The 16,270-nt window shown below is 42.4% G+C and overlaps 1 protein-coding gene across 6 annotated transcripts in view; it reads left to right on the top strand.

Annotated features, from left to right (window-relative positions):
* Positions 1 to 400: 400 nt before the first annotated feature.
* YTHDC2 (YTH N6-methyladenosine RNA binding protein C2) overlaps positions 401 to 16,270 on the top strand; it is a 48,336-nt gene continuing 32,466 nt past the window's right edge. For 2 of the 6 annotated variants that reach the window (XR_015700931.1, XM_087741418.1), the window contains exons 1-8: positions 409 to 756; positions 1,167 to 1,257; positions 5,328 to 5,524; positions 7,316 to 7,515; positions 8,138 to 8,304; positions 12,530 to 12,632; positions 13,843 to 13,999; positions 15,517 to 15,624. Coding sequence is in view for 5 of the 6 variants with exons in the window: in XM_087741418.1 (XP_087597544.1) it covers positions 558 to 756; positions 1,167 to 1,257; positions 5,328 to 5,524; positions 7,316 to 7,515; positions 8,138 to 8,304; positions 12,530 to 12,632; positions 13,843 to 13,999; positions 15,517 to 15,624 (1,222 nt within the window). In the remaining variant the exon portion in view is untranslated. Of the gene's footprint in view, positions 757 to 1,166; positions 1,258 to 5,327; positions 5,525 to 7,315; positions 7,516 to 8,137; positions 8,305 to 12,529; positions 12,633 to 13,842; positions 14,000 to 15,516; positions 15,625 to 16,270 lie in introns of all 6 variants that reach the window. The other 4 variants (XM_087741423.1, XM_087741421.1, XM_087741419.1 and 1 more) reach the window with 4 other exon arrangements.

Below are 16,270 nucleotides of genomic sequence, written 5' to 3'. Positions count from 1 at the left end.
TTCTAATACAACTTTGTATCTAGCTGACCTCAATTTTGGGGACGCACCACCCCACCCTAACTGTGCTTGGGACATCAGCAGAGCCCGTTCGCCACCCCTCCCAGCGGAGGACGGCAGGTCTCACTACTCAGCTTTCACGTTCACCGACGTAACCGCGCTGACGACTGCCGCCAGCGCGCCGCACCGCCCGCGCCATTTCCTCCTGCTGACTGCTCCCAGGGCGTCCCTGACTGAAAATAACCCTCCCCCTCCCTGGGCCGGGACGCCGGCGGCTCCCCCCGCGGGGACCTGCGCCTCGGACGCCCGAGGAAGAACCATCCGGCCGCCCCGCTGCCGCAGCCCGCCGCTGAAGGTAGGCCGCCCGTGGGGCCAGGGGGCAGGCGGCCGCCCTGCGCCTCCGCCCCCGCCCCCGGATCCGCCTCTTGCCGCGCCCCCTGCGCCCTGGCGTCACGACGCTGCGCCGCCGGGGGCCCGCTGCTGGCTGGCGCTGCTGCGCCCGCCGTTCCCGCGCCGCCGGTCCCCCCCGCCGTCGCCGCGACACCGCCGGTCGCGGAGCCATGTCCCGGCCCAGTAGCGTCTCCCCGCGGCAGCCCGCCGGAGGCCCGGGGGGCTCGGCCACCCCCGCCGCGGCCGCCTCCGCCAGCCCCGCGGCGGGCCGCGGCCGGGGGAAGGGGCTGAAGGATATCCGCGTCGACGAGGAGGTGGAGATCGCGGTGAACCTCGCCCTGGAGCGGTTCCGGTACGGAGAGGAGAAAGGTACGTAGCGGCAGCCCGGCGGCGGGGCGGCCCGCCTGCCAGGTGTGCCCGGGCGGAGCCGGCAGCGAGGCGGGGGCGGCTGCGGGGAGCCGGGGCGGCTGCGGGGAGCGGGCCTGGGCCGGCGCGGGGAGGCGAGGCCCCGGGTGGGGGTGACGGACATCTAGGCCCGGAGGCTCTTCGTCAGTTCAGCGGCTGAAGCCGCTCCTCAGCTCCTTTCTGCCCGAATAAGACGGCTTGCTCGTGAACCCCGCGTCGCTTACAGGTATGAAAATACAGCGCTGCCGTCGGTCCTGTTGTTCACGGGAGAACGAGATAGGTTTGGGGACTGAAAAACTCATAACATCGAGATAATATGTCAAGAATACTGCATGTTGCGTTGTTATGTTTGCTTTTTTTAATTATCTTTCTAGAAATGGAATTTCCTTCTTCTTTCACTAGTACTGAAAGAGCATTTGTTCACCGGCTCTGTCAGTCTCTTGGGCTGATATCTAAAAGTAAAGGGTAAGTTGGAGCCTGATTTTTATTTATTATTTCTTTTTTTGGTGCAAATGTGTGGAATTTCATGACTAGCACTAAAATGATCTGTTTCTCTGGCATATCCTGCACTGTTGCGGGGAATAGTACAAGGGAAAAAAGTTTTAAAAGTAGGATAAAAATAAGTATCTTTGTGCTCTGCTTTATGTCTGCTTAAAAAAACTTGTGACGTGCTTAGTTTGAGATAGCTTGCCCTTGTACTGTTTTGTGGATTTCATGGGTCCATATAAAAGACTTCTCACCAAGATCGGTTCTGTTTTTCATGCACTATTGTGTGCCCAAGGGTTTTGCATAGAGTTTCATACCTTGGTAGATAAAATGTAAGCTGGAGTAGCACGTCAGAAAGAGCGCTTCTGTTGAGAAGTGCAGGAGAAGAGGGTTCATATGCAGGTATGATGATGTTTCTTTCTCTTACTTTGCTCTGGTCTTTTGAAGAGAAAACCCATGTTCATTGACCTGATGAGCTTGTGTGAAAGCTGAGAATCCGATTCCCTTGGGAGTTCAGGTAGCAAAGCAACAGGAAAGGAAAAGTTGCAGGAAAAACCCAGATAGATGGAGTGTCATGTATAATGGGGGGGGGGGGGCAGGGACTGTTGTAAAATGGTAGCAGCATTTGCTGTTCCTCATTTTTGGTGATACTTCATGATTCTTGCAAAGGTAGTGTAAAATGCTAGTTCTTTGATCTATACTTAATTAGGCAGTAAGTGCTGTACAGCACTGATTGTGTTGAATGTGTAGTTTGGTTTCAGATCTTATTCAAGTGTAGTGCTGTTCAAGTGAGGTTATGCTACCAATGTGGTTCCAGTCTCGCGAGTGTTATAGCTGAGTTTTGCCACAGATGCCTGAGACAATAAATTTGGCTGAACTTGTGTATCTTTGCATCATATTTTGGGAACATGGGGTGTTAGAAAGCCTTGTCAGGTATGTGTGAATGGTTAGCAGGAATATGCTTGAGTTGTATGGTGCCTGTCCTTAACTGTAACTAGTAAACGCTGCTTGAATCCTTGTTGATTCATTGTAGAGCTTTGTAAGTGTTTCTGAGCAGCTTCTTAGTAGATTCTGTGGTATTTTTGGTGGTTGTTTTCATAGAATCATAGAAAATCTCAAGTTGGAAGGGACCCATAAGGATCATCGAGTACAACTCCCTGCTCCTCGCAGGACTACCTAAAACTAAACCATAAAACTGAGAGCATTGTCCAGATGCTCCTTGAACTCTGACAGGCTTGGTGCTGTGACCACTTCCCTAAGGAGCCTGTTCCAGGGACCCACCACCCTCTCAGTGAAGAACCTTTTCCAATCTGAACTTCCCCTGATGCAGCTTCATTCCATTTCCTCGTCTCCTATCACTGGTCACCAGAGAGAGGACATCAGCACCTCTGCTTCCTCCTGCGAGGAAGGTGTAGACTGCCATGAGGGCACCTCTCAGCCTTCTCTTCTCCAAGCTGAACAACCCAAGTGACCTCAGCTGCTCCTCCTAAGTCTTGCCCTTGAGGTCTTTCACCATCTTGGTTGCCCTCCTCTGGACACACTCCAGTAGTTTGATGTCCTTCTGATATTGAGGCACCCAAAACTGCACACAGGACTCGAGGTGGGGCTGCACCAGTGCAGTGCAGAGTGCAACAATCACCCCCCATTTTTTTTTTTTTTTAAATTGTGGAGTGTTCAGGGTGACATGAAGCTCGGAGAATAGTGGAACTGAAATTTAAAAAGCTGAGAAAAAGGGAATATTCACCCAGGAAACATAAACTGTATTTTTTTTTTTACTATAATAATATATTGCACATATAAGAAACATAGATTTCCTTTTACAAAGAAGTCAAACGTTCTACTTGTGTTTAGTCTCCCCAGATTTCCTCAGTATTTATGCTTGCAATAACTTTTGAAATGATCAGTCTTTAAAAGCTTGATCATGATTGGCTTTCATCATTGAATTTCTAGATAGGAGTATAATTTAAATGTTAATATTCATTACTGTATCTGTACTTGTTGCACTGAGTGGATAAATAAGGGAAGCTATTGCTTGGGAACCATAGTTTTTTCCTTTGAGTTAAGCAAGCGTATGTTGAATACTTATAGAGAACTTACTATAAACACTTCATAGGTAGTATGTTTTCCTCTAGACATCGTTAGCAGTGTATTACATTGCGTCTGGCTGGGATGGAGGTAACATTCCCCATAGCAGCCCTCCTAGTGCTGTGCTTTGTATTTGTAGCTAGAACAATGTTGATAACGCAGCAATGTTTTGGCTGCTGCTGAGCGGTGCTCGCATAGCATCAGGGCTGTCTCTCCAGCTCCCCACTATCCCCCCCAATTAGGAGGAGTGTTGCCAGCAGGTCAGGGGAGGTGATCCTTCCCCTTTACTCAGCACTAGCGAGGCTACACCTGGAGCGCTGGGTCCAGTGCTGGGATCACCAGTAGGAGAGAGACATGGACACATTGGAGAGAGTTCAGTGTAGGGCCACCAAGATGATGAAGGAACTGGAGCATCTATCCTATGAGGACAGGCTGAGAGAGCTGTGAATGTTCAGCCTGGAGAAGAGAAGGCTCAGGGGGATCTTGTCAATATCTGTAAATACCTGAAGGGAGGGTGCAAAGAGGACAGAGCCCAGCTCTTTTCTGTGGTGCCCACTGCCAGGAGCAGAGGTGATGGGCACAGACTGTGAGGGTGATGGAGCACTGGCACAGCTTGCCCACAGAGGTTGTGGAGCCTCCCTCCTTGGAGGTATTCAAAAGCAGTCTGTACGTGGTCCTGGGCAACTTGACCCTGCTTGAGCAGGGGTTTCGACCAGAGGACCTCCAGAGGTCCCTTCCAGTGTCAACAATTCTGTGATTCTGTGGTTCTAAGCTGCTTAAAACGTCCTCAACAAAACATGGGGAGAAAACAGCATGGGGTCTCTCCCTCGGGCTGAAGTTCCTTCAGGACAAACCTGCCCTACTGTGATCTCTTCCATGGGCTGCAGAGGAACTCTTCTCCAGCACCTGGAGCACCTCCTCAGTCTCCTCTTTCACTGACCTTAGTGTCTGCAGGGCTGTTTCTCCCACATTTTTCTCACTCCTTTTTCTCACAGCTGCTGTGCAGCGTTTTTTCTCATTCTTAAGTATGTTATTAGAGCCACCACTGTTGTGGCTGAGGGGCTCAGCTGTGCCCGGCGGTGGGTCTGTCGGAGCTGGCTGTATCCGGCACAGGGCAGCCCCGGCCTCTCCTCAGAGAGGCTGCCTCTGCCAGCACCTGGGTACCTGCACCCCGTACGCACACACTGCTGTGCCACCCCTGCCAGGGACGGGGCACTGGGCTCTTACTGTGAGCTTCTGTTCTTATCCTGAGAAGACATTTTCAAAGTGTTGATACGTCGTTGTAGCCCAGGCACAAGACAGTTCAGTTTCAAACATATTTCCGACAGTTCTTTGCATTTCAGTATCTGAGTTCAGTCTGAGAACAAATGCGGTGTTATAATTAAGTGTTTTGGCTCTCATTCTATGTTGTCAATCTTTGATAACAAACAACCTGGGAATCTAATTTGTTTTACTGGATTTCGTTAAGGCTTGGAATATCACTAGAAGGCTGCTTGTTTGTCTGTTATGTCTATTTGTTGATTTTTAACCTCTAAATCTCTTATATTAGTCTAGAAATCAGTTTTGTGTAATGCCTCTCAGTATTGATTGATAGAGTGATTGATGGAGCTGGCTGTCTTTTGGGAAGCAAATGCAGTGATAGACCTTTAACAGAAAGGCAGCAGAACAGCGTTACATTACGGAGGCCTAATTGTAAGGTTGTGCTGGGCATAGTCATCTGAAGTCTGCAGTGTCTGTGCTGCACTACCTCGTGTGAATAGTGGGTGGTTTTGGTGGTGGATATTCTGGGTGCTGCTGTTATTTTGATGTGTGTTATGTTACATAGGACATTATTTGGAAGTTTCTATTTATGACATTATATTTGAAAGTAATCTGACAGCCATCTTGAAAGATTATGGTGAAAGATTATGAAAGTGGTAAATAGGTTACTTATTCCTAAAATAAATTTTTTTTTTTCCTCCCAGAAAAGGAGCAAATCGATACCTGACTGTAAGGAAGAAGGATGGATCAGAACTAACACGTGCGGTAATGACTTGTTGCTTGGCTCCCAGCACGAAACATGCTGTTCGGAGTTTAATTCAGAGATTTCCTGTCACAAATAAAGAACGAACAGAACTTCTGCCAAAGACAGAGCGAGGAAGTGTGTGTGCTGTTGAATCTGGTACGTTCAGTGTGTCTTCTGATATGGACTGGTGAATCAACACTGCTTAAAAAAAAACAACAACAAAAAACAACAAAAAACCAACCCACAACCCAATGACAAAACAAAAACCTTTCTTTTCTGTCTCCCCTCCTGTCCCAACTGAAACCCTCTCCTCCAAACAAACCCATTAGTTTTCTTGACTTTTAATTGTTAATATAGGGTCTTTTAAAACTGGTGTCATGAGGAGCTTAGGCAGTCATGTCACCCACATTCCAATGTCTCCCTTATGCCATGTTACTTTTGAATCTTTGAGCCAGTTCCAACCAAACTTTTTTGAGAGTACATTTCTAAAATGTGGTTCCTGCAAGTCCCATAAGGTGAGATTGAAGAGAGGAGTGTTACCGTGACTGTCATATAAGAGCACCCTTATGAGAAAATGAGACTGGCTGTTCTGCTTGTAGAAATTCCTGTTCTTGATAAAATAAGTTTATTTTTTTGTTCCGTTGGCTTCTAAAATAGATTTTGTCCCTAACAGACTACTATCTAGACTTCTTGATTTCTAGAATAGGAAAGTTTGTCTTCCTTCTTCACTGGAAGACAAACTTATGAAGTGTTATGTTTTTTTTTTTTTTTTTTTTAAACAATGCTTTTAACAAGATTATTGCTTTGAGAGTTATGAGCGTAAGAGTTATGTTGTGTTTCTGTGCAAAAAGCTGGGCGTAGTGCACAGAAAACACTTGTACCAGTATGCCTTGTTTTATTGGATATTTCTGATTTATGATGGTTCATGCTTTAAGTGCTTCCTTTGCTAGTTTTCTTTTTCAGTTGTTTCAGTTGTTTTATAGGGTTGTTTAATGAACAGAGAGAAACTGTAATAAAAGTACTGAAAAGCAATTCCTTAGGAATGTAAGGCATAAACTAATGAATACTGTAAACTTTATCTTTCTTTACTTCTCCAGAATGATTTTTGGCTCTTTTAATCTGTCAGCCTGTGTCTGTCTTGGTAAGACAGTGCTTGTAATTTAATATATTGATCTGTAAATCACATTAAATATGTATGATTGAATTTACAACAAGCTTTTCATTCTTCTGGAAAATAATTATTAAGGAATTATAGAATAGCATTTACAATGCTGGATTTGAAGTAGTCTCCTCTGAAGACGTGCAGGTGCTTTGGCTGCTTAGGCATTGCTTTCTAATACGTCACACTGTGCTGTGTGGGTCCAGGGGTCTAGATAAAGCATGGCTCAATTTGTATGATTTAAGACAAATCTTACGGACTAGAGCATTAGGTTATGTAAGATGGACTGAAAGGAGGTCCTAAAGGGCCAGGGAGGATGTGAAAGAAGGCATGAGAGTCACAATAAAGTTATCTTTTTCTGAGAAGACATGCTGGTCAGTTTGGAATAACTTAAAGGTTTAACTGTACAGTGAATGTTTCTAGGCAAATTGTGGAGGTGTGACTGTGTAAACATGATACAAAGGCCAAGAAAATATGTCAGGTTGCTTTTCTTGGGTTTAGTTTCTACTTGTTTTGCTCTTCCTGGCCTTTTTTGACGTTGAGCAATGCACTGGAGTAGTCTGTTCAAAGTGTCTAGGAAAGTAATAACTCCTTTGAACAATATTTATTTCAAGCACTGTAACAGGATGTGTTACTATGAATGTGGCTTTTAAATGTATGATGGTTTTGTCACTTTATCTATAGGAACGCATATAAAGTCAGAGATGTTCATTTTTAGGTACGATTTTTAAGCAATGTTTTAGTGACTTTCTTTTGTATCTAAGTAAATTGTTAACTTCTCTTCACAGAAAACAGAGAAGTGAACAAGACAAGTGGACGACTTAACAATGGTATCCCCCAGGTTCCAGTGAAAAGAGGGGAATCGGAGTTTGATTCCTTTAGACAATCACTACCAGTTTTTGAAAAACAGGAAGAAATTGTCAAAATAATAAAGGACAATAAAGTTGTTTTGATTGTAGGAGAGACTGGATCAGGAAAAACTACTCAAGTATGTTTCTTTAATGAAATAAAAAAGATAACAGTATTTATACAAAACTACTGCCAATTTTGTAATATTTATGTAATAAGGGATTTCTTTATGCTCGTTTTAAGGCTTTTGTTTTCCTATATAGTTGAAAGTCTTGTGTTTTAATTCACTTTCTTGCTTTTGAAATACTAAGCCAGAAGATACTTACTAAAAGCAGAAATCGTTCTGCACAATTTTCTGATAGATGCTAGTTTTTCATTACTATAGTATAAAATATTGAAGAGAAAATAGCTATGATTTTTTATAGCCCTTTTTCTTCTAAAGGTAGTTCTGTTCCTAGTATCTACAGTAGAATATTATTGTGTTAAAATGAAAGATTACCTACAGGTATTTTTTTATAGGTTTCTCTGAAGCAGGAGAGAGAAGCTTCAACTTTTTTTTTTTTTTTGAAACAGATTAAATGTAAAATAAGAAATTTTTTTTTGCTGCCTTTCTGCCCCTTCAAGTCTGTTTGCAGTGATAATTCTGTTGTGAATCCTTTTGCAATCTGTGTAATGTTGAGACGCAGTTAAATTGTTTCACTGTGGTAAAAAAGCTATGACTTTATCAAACTAAAAAGTAAATTTAAACCACTTCTTTACAGATCCCTCAGTTCCTTCTTGACGACTGTTACAAAAATGGAACTCCCTGTCGTATATTTTGCACTCAGCCAAGACGTTTGGCAGCTGTTGCTGTGGCTGAAAGAGTGGCAGCAGAAAGAAGAGAAAAGATTGGCCAGACAATTGGTTATCAGATCCGATTAGAAAGCAGGTACTAATGATCTGTCTTAAAGTCAGCTGATCTTGTGTTGGTATCTTTAGTCTTGTGTCCATTTAAATTACAGTATATTTGGGATACAGCCTAGTAAAACCTCAGTGTGTAAAGTATAGGCAGGATATGTTATTTCAGGTAATGGAATACTTAAGAGTGAAAAGGACAGTTTTCCTCCAGTATTTTGCAGTTTCATGTAGTAAGTTGTCTTATGTAAGTGAGTTGCAGGTGCATTCTCTTGATTTCTTGTTGGCTGTGTGTGTGGAATTCCTTGTCTTATTTTCAGATCAAGTCTACACTTTCCTCTTCTTATTTTTTTTTTTTCCTCCCTACTTCTAACATATATAGATCCAAAAGTTCTGCAAGCTTCAAAGATAGGTAGGAAGACCAGCATGCTGTAACAAATGCTATATAGTGAGAGTTGATAGGGAACATAAAAGGAAAAAAAGCAAAATTTGAAAATGAATGATGAAGTTAAGCATTATTTACCAATCTAGTTTGGGTTAAATTTACTGTGTTTCAGATTTTATGTTTAAAGCATGAAGTGATAAAACAATAGACATTTCTAGGTCACCTGAGGAATTTGTTCCTGAAGCAGAGCAGGAATGGATGAAAGTCTGAAGATTGTGTGTGGTTTCTAAATTCTTTGAACTGTGTAGATAGTGGGGTTTCCAGGAATGGGCAGCAGTTGGGATATGAGTGAGAAGAAGATGGCAAAAGGTATAGCTGGTTATGTTGCTTATATGGATGAAGGTATCACATAGCTAATGAAAATGAATGCACTTGAACAACAAAGCCAAGTTAAAGAAGAATTTGAATATGTGTACAACAGCTCACAAGGCTATTAAGGGATTAAAAGAGTTAGTAAAGATGAATTGCAAATAAGGTGATGATTAATGTGTGGAAGTATTACGCTGGCTGAAGAAGAACAAAGTATAGGTCAGGTCAGGTCCAAATGGAAGAATTACTGGAAACAGTGCAAAAAGTCCTGCTTAAAAAGAATTAATAGATTCACTCAATAGAGAGCAAAAGGGAGAGATGGCAATATTTCCAACTCTGGGCAAAAAAGACATTGAGTGGAGGTGTTCACAGTCACACAGGAGTCTAATTTTTTAAGTTTTATTAACTGTTAGGCAGCAATGATGATTTCTAGAAGGCTACTGAAGAAGACAGAAGAGTAGAGATGGGTAAAGTAAAGCAATTCCATCTTGGATGTGTTCCTTGATGTGGTGGGTTGACCCTGGCTGGGCACCAAGTGCCCACCAAAGTTTCTGTATCACTCCCCTCCTCAGCTCGACAGGGGAGAGAAAATACAACGAAAGGCTCATGAGTCAAGATAAGGACAGGAAGAGATCACACACCAATTACCGTCATAGGCAAAATCAGCTTGACTTGGGGAAATTAGTTTATTACCAATCAAATCAGAGTAGGATAATGAGAAATAAAACCAAATCTTAAAAAACACCTCCCCCACGCCTTCCTTCTTCCTAGGCTCAAATTTACTCCCAAATTCTCTACACCCCCCCCCCCCCCGAGAAAGGCACAGGGGGATGGGGAATAGGGGTTGCGGTCAGTTCATTACACGTTGTCTCTGCCGCTCCTTCCTCCTCAGGGGGAGGACTCCTCACACTCTAACCCTGCTCCAGTGTGGGGTCCCTCCCATGGGAGACAGTCCTCCACAAATTTCTCCAACACGAGTCCTTCCCACGGGCTACAGTTCTCCATGAACTGCTCCAGCATGGGTCCCTTCCATGGGGTGCAGTCCTTCAGGAGCAGACTGCTCCAGCATGGGTACCCCACGGGGCCACGAGTCCTGCCAGCAAACCTGCTCCAGCATGGGCTCCTCTCTCCATGGGTCCACAGGTCCTGCCAGGAGCCTGCTCCAGCACAGGCTTCCCATGGAGTCACAGCCTCCTTCCAGCATCCACCTGCTCTGCTGTGGGGTGCTCCATGGGCTGCAGGTGGGTATCTGCTCCACCATGGACCTCCATGAGCTGCAGGGGGACAGCCTGCCTCGCCATGGTCTTCACCATGGGCTACAGGGAAATCTCTGCTCTGGCGCCTGGAGCACCTCCTCCTCCTCCTTCACTGACCTTGGTGTCTGCAGGGTTGTTCCTCTCACCTATTCTCACTCCTCTCCCCGGCTGCAATTGCGCAGATTTTTTTTTTTTCCCCCTTCTTAAATACTTTATTGCAGGGGCACTGCTGCCATCGCTGATGGGCTCGGCCTTGGCCAGCGGTGGGTCCATCTTGGAGCTGGCTGGCATTGGCTCTATCAGACACAGGGGAAGCTTCTGGCAGCTTCTCACAGAAGCCCCCCCTGCAGCCCCCCTGCTACCAAAACCTTTCTACACAAATCCAATACACTTGAATTTAATATGTAGGAGGATTTTTGAAAGGAGGAATGAATTCCAGACTTCGAAAGAAATATGCATATGATAACTAGCAAGCTCATGTGTTCCAGAAAACAATTGCAGAGTACAATATAAAGGAACCTTTCAGTACTTAAGGTGGCAGTGCTGGAGAAGGTAGTGGTTTTACTTGCACAGCTAACTTTGCCACAGGTACTAGAATAGTAACTTTTAGAGATTTTGAAATTCTTGAAGAGAAAAATTAAAGCGTTTGGAAAGGATCAGTTGATTTCTTTGTGATTCAGTCAAGTATGATGTACTGGCTTTGAGTGGCAAGGTTTTGGTAGCAGGGGGGCTACAGGGGTGCCTTTTGTGAGAAGCTGCCAGAAGCTTCCCCCACGTCTGACAGAGCCAATGCCAGCTGGCTCCAAGATGGACCCACCGCTGGCCAAGGCTGAGCCCACCGGCAATGGCGGTAGTGCCCCTGCAATAAAGTATTTAAGAAGGGGGGGGGAAAAAAACCTGCACAATTTCAGCTGGAGAGAGGAGTGAGAATAGGTGAGAGGAACAACCCTACAGACACTAACGGTCATGAAGAAGGAAGGGGAGGAGGTGCTCCAGGTGCTGGAGCAGAGATTCCCCTGTAGCCCATGGTGAAGACCATGGCGAGACAGGCTGTCCCCCTGCAGCCCATGAAGGTCCATGGTGGAGCAGATATCCACCTGCAGCCCATGGAGCACCCCACAGCAGAGCAGGTGGATGCTGGAAGGAGGCTGTGACTCCATGGGAAGCCTGTGCTGGAGCAGGCTCCTGGCAGGACCTGTGGACCCATGGAGAGAGGAGCCCACGCTGGAGCAGGTTTGCTGGCAGGACTCGTGGCCCCGTGGGGTACCCATGCTGGAGCAGTCTGCTCCTGAAGGACTGCACCCCATGGAAGGGACCCATGCTGGAGCAGTTCATGGAGAACTGTAGCCCGTGGGAAGGACTCGTGTTGGAGAAATTTGTGGAGGACTGTCTCCCATGGGAGGGACCCCACACTGGAGCAGGGTTAGAGTGTGAGGAGTCCTCCCCCTGAGGAGGAAGGAGCGGCAGAGACAACGTGTAATGAACTGACCGCAACCCCATTACCCATCCCCTTGTGCCTTTCTCGGGGGGGGGGGGGGGGGGGGGGGGTGTAGAGAATTTGGGAGTAAATTTGAGCCTAGGAAGAAGGAAGGCGTGGGGGAGGTGTTTTTTAAGATTTGGTTTTATTTCTCATTATCCTACTCTGATTTGATTGGTAATAAACTAATTTCCCCAAGTCAAGCTGATTTTGCCTATGACGGTAATTGGTGTGTGATCTCTTCCTGTCCTTATCTTGACTCATGAGCCTTTCGTTGTATTTTCTCTCCCCTGTCGAGCTGAGGAGGGGAGTGATACAGCAGCTTTGGTGGGCACCTGGCATCCAGCCAGTGTCAATCAACCATATATGGGCAAATACAAAGACTGTATTGTATCCAAGCATATGCTGAAGAATTGGAACCTGTTTTTCCAAAGCAGTCCACACTGAATTTTCCAGTAAATTAAACAACATAGGAGGGGTTCTTAAGGCTGTCTTTCATTTGCTTATTTATTTACATAAATTTGAGTCTTGCTTTGTTAATTAACCCATTGTCTGAAGTTTTGGAGCATAAGCACTAAGATTTCTTAGGAACTCTCTAGGAATAGGCATAGTTTAAAAAAAAAATAGTATGCATGAATTCTTTGGTGAACTATGATCTAATTCCACTTCTGGTGAGGAGCTCTTCAATCCTTTAATTTTCAGTAAGTAGCGGAAAGCTAGGAACATTTAAATGGCGCAAAAACCTGAAGTATCTTTATGAACTGTTCAATAGGGTTTCTCCAAAGACACTGTTAACATTTTGCACTAATGGCATACTACTTCGCACGCTAATGGCAGGAGACAGCACTCTATCAACTGTGACACATATTATTGTGGTAAGAATCCTGTTGTATTTCATGTGAGGTGGAGCAGTATGTATTACTTGTTAATTGGAAGATGAGATCCTAGTTTTCTTTATTAATTTCTGAGCATTTAAGGCATTTTTGTTTGTTTAGAATCTGAATTAATGTTAAAGACTTACTGACTCTTTATTGTAGCATGTACACATTTGGGTGTTTTTTTGTGTAAGTATCTTATTTTAGGTTTATGCTAATAATTATTTTTGGAATCATGATGCAGTTGTGGAGGACAGAGCTCTAAATTTTTCCAAGCTTTTTCTGTCAGACAGCAGAAAAGCCTTAGGGAGGCTTATGTAGATATGATTCAATGTAAGTGTGTCAGAATTTCTTGTATCAGGTACTTGTTTTAGCAGTAACAGGTTTGTGGCCTATTTGTTTGCCCAAATGTTTTCAAGATGATGAGTAGTCTAATTTTCAGCATATTATTTAAGTGTGTTCGTTTATGATTATGTGAATATTCCTGTTGTGGAGTTTGATAAGTCAGTGGAACCAGAATGTTTACAGCAAGATTAAGTTCTCCACTGCTGAAGACAGAAAAATTCATGATAATTTTAGGTGTCTGCTTGTTTATCCAAATTGACAAAAGTGTGAGAATGACTTATACATTCTTGACTTCAGTCTAAAAATGTTGTATTTGGGTCCCTGCTTCATAAGTTCATAACATAGAACAGAAGCACACACCAACAAATATGATTAATCAATCATGTGCCTTAATTGATGATAAGCTTTGTGCATGACTTAATGGATGTAAGCTATCTAACTTTTTTCTGGTTATGTGGTATCATACATTTGTTTAAATGTTCATCAGTTACGAAGTGAGAATTTTTTAAAATAACATTTGTAAGATTTGTGGTTTATGTCGTTATCTTGAAAATGAGATTCAAATATAAGAATTAGAAAAGTTTCAGAAGTTCACTTTAACCTCTGAATTAGAGATCTGTGTGGCTTGTGCATTACCAGTGCAGTCTGCTCTGATATCTTTATAAAACTTTTTGAAATATCTTTTGACTTTTGGATAGTTTTTTAAAAAATCCTAACTTAAACTAGACTTATGCATTTTAATGTGTTTGTAATTTACCAGCAAATTATGTATTTTAGTTTTTAAAAAAGTTCCTGTTTGTGAAAAATTATAGTCTTGGATCTGTGGTGTTTAACTGTTTTGTTTTATTTTTTCCTTTTGTTATAGGATGAAGTACATGAGAGGGATAGGTTCAGTGACTTCCTGTTAATAAAACTGAGAGATGTATTGCAAAACCAGACTAATTTAAAACTAATTATTTCTAGTGCTGCTCTAGATGCAAATCTCTTCATCAGGTATTTTGGAAGTTGCCCAGTAATACACAGTAAGTATTTATGTAAATTTTTAAATCTGAGTGTACCTGCTCCAGGACTTACAGATCTTATTAAACTGTAGCAAACCATTCTGAATAAGGGAACATGATAAATACACTGAGAGTTACAGCAATGCTTGTTCATTGTTTGTTCATTTTTGTTGTTTCTTAATTATTTGCACCTACTTCAGGGTGAAGTGTTTTTATCTCAGGGAGTTCTGTAAGTGCAGGGATGTCCTGGTGCCCATCATGTTCAATTCAAGAAGCAGGAGAAGGTTCTTAAAGTGCTGATATCCATGGTGATATAGACCCTATATCTACAGGAGTGTGGTATATGTTAATTCATTCCGGTAGATTCTAGTTCTTCAGTCCTCACAGCGATTGCTACTGGTTACTGGGTAAAACACAGAAAACTGCACCTGTTCACTTCAGAAATACAGTCCGAGGCAAATTGGGTTTTCCTGTTTTAATCACATGATTCTAGTCTTCACAGGCTAATCACAATTGAAAAGACATTTTCCTTTTTCCATTTTTGAGAATTTAAGAGTTAAAAGAAGAGGGTTTAGGTACTTCGTCTGTTAATGTAATGAAAAAGATTTGATCCTTCCTCAGCAATATAGCTGACAAAATCCTGACCACAGAAACCAACATTTTGTACTTGTGGGTTCCTGTTATACACAGAGTTTGTGATCAATGTTGGAAGACTTCCTCCATGACAGCTTCTAAAACTATGTGAATTTTAGCTAGTTCTTTCTGAAGAAGAGGGAAGTCCTAGGTGATTTAAACTCAGCTATGGCAAATGTCTGCTAAGGGACCAGAAATTCAGATCTAGAGGTTTTAATTCTTCCTGTGAAAAAGAATCCTTCAATGTCCATAAATAAGGTCTAGAAAACAGTGATAATTGAAAAAGAAATCAGGGTAAATTATTAGGAGATAATGACCATTCGAATGTCTCATGTATCAGGAGGTATTCAGTAAAGAAAGCCAAATTTGGCTGAAGTGATTGAGGAAATTGAGTGAAGTTCATCTCATATACTTCTCATGAAAAAAAGTAGTTTAATACAAAGGTGGCTGTCTCCTTGTGGGATCTTGCACTAAAGCTGTGTTAGTTGCTGTTATATTTTGTAATCCAGGTGGCAGTCTTACACAGTGAGTTCTTTTTTGAACCCTAAAAAAAATAGCTATTTTCTTTCTCTCATTGCAATAAAATTGTAAATAATAACTGTCAGTCTTCTGAACATCTCTTGCTATAACACTTAATAGAATTGAAGAGGTTAATGAGAAACAAGGTACCCAGCTGACATTTCCCTTTTGAAATGTTGTTTTGTTTTGTGGCCCAGTAATCTTAAGAAAATAAACTCCAGTGAAGATACTCTTACAAGACTTTTCAAGGAAAGTAATAGTTCCTTAAATCAGGCCCTAATAATGTTTAATTCACTTTTTGTGTCTACAAAAATACTTTTCTTAAATTAAGATTATGAGTGAAGCTAGGGAATATCTAATATTTTATGAATTATTTATACTTTCAGTACAAGGAAGACCTTTTGAAGTTAAAGAGATGTTTTTGGAGGACATTTTACGAAGCACTGGGTATACAAACAAAGAGATGGTAAAGTACAAAAAAGAGAAGCAGCGAGGTTGGTGGACTTCTTAGTTATTAGGGTTGGCAGTGAGCCTCATTGATTGATTGAACAACTGAATAGGATGATTCTCTGTTAAAATTCCAGTCAGAATTTTAAATGAGACATGTGTAGATGACAGCAATTCTCTTTAATCTCTCAGTATTTACATTATTGAATTAGATTATGTAACTTTAAAAAATATTTTTCACTTTCTTTCAATGGTTGCATTCTTTTTGCTTTCAGTTGATAAATGTTGTATTTTTCCTAATTATTATGGAGTAGAATTGCATATAACTGGGGCCTTTGCCCTTGTGAAAACTATGTGCTGACTTTTGGGTGCAAATTAAAGTGCAGCAATTAAAGAGGGCAGGATTTTGTATATCTTGCACAGAAGTGGTTCCTATTAGTCACGTTTTTCACTGCATTTTTCAGACATGGATGTATTTAGTATATATACCTCAGAAGCATTAGCACACTTGAACTTAATATAGTTGTTTTTCAACTGATTAAGTAGTTATATTATTTGGGGGTGTTTTCCTGACAGCTGAAAGTAATGATCCTAGTGTGTATTTAAAAAAAAAAAAAAAGGCAAAAACCAAAGCTATAGTATAAAATCCTAACTGTACATTTATGGTGGTGCTCAGCTCTGATCACTGTGGAT

Source organism: Nipponia nippon, unplaced genomic scaffold, assembly GCF_047370975.1.
Source record: "Nipponia nippon isolate SJK-2023a ecotype South Korea unplaced genomic scaffold, ASM4737097v1 scaffold_8, whole genome shotgun sequence".
Lineage (NCBI taxonomy): Eukaryota > Metazoa > Chordata > Aves > Pelecaniformes > Threskiornithidae > Nipponia > Nipponia nippon.
This window is presented reverse-complemented; position numbering and strand designations above follow the sequence as displayed.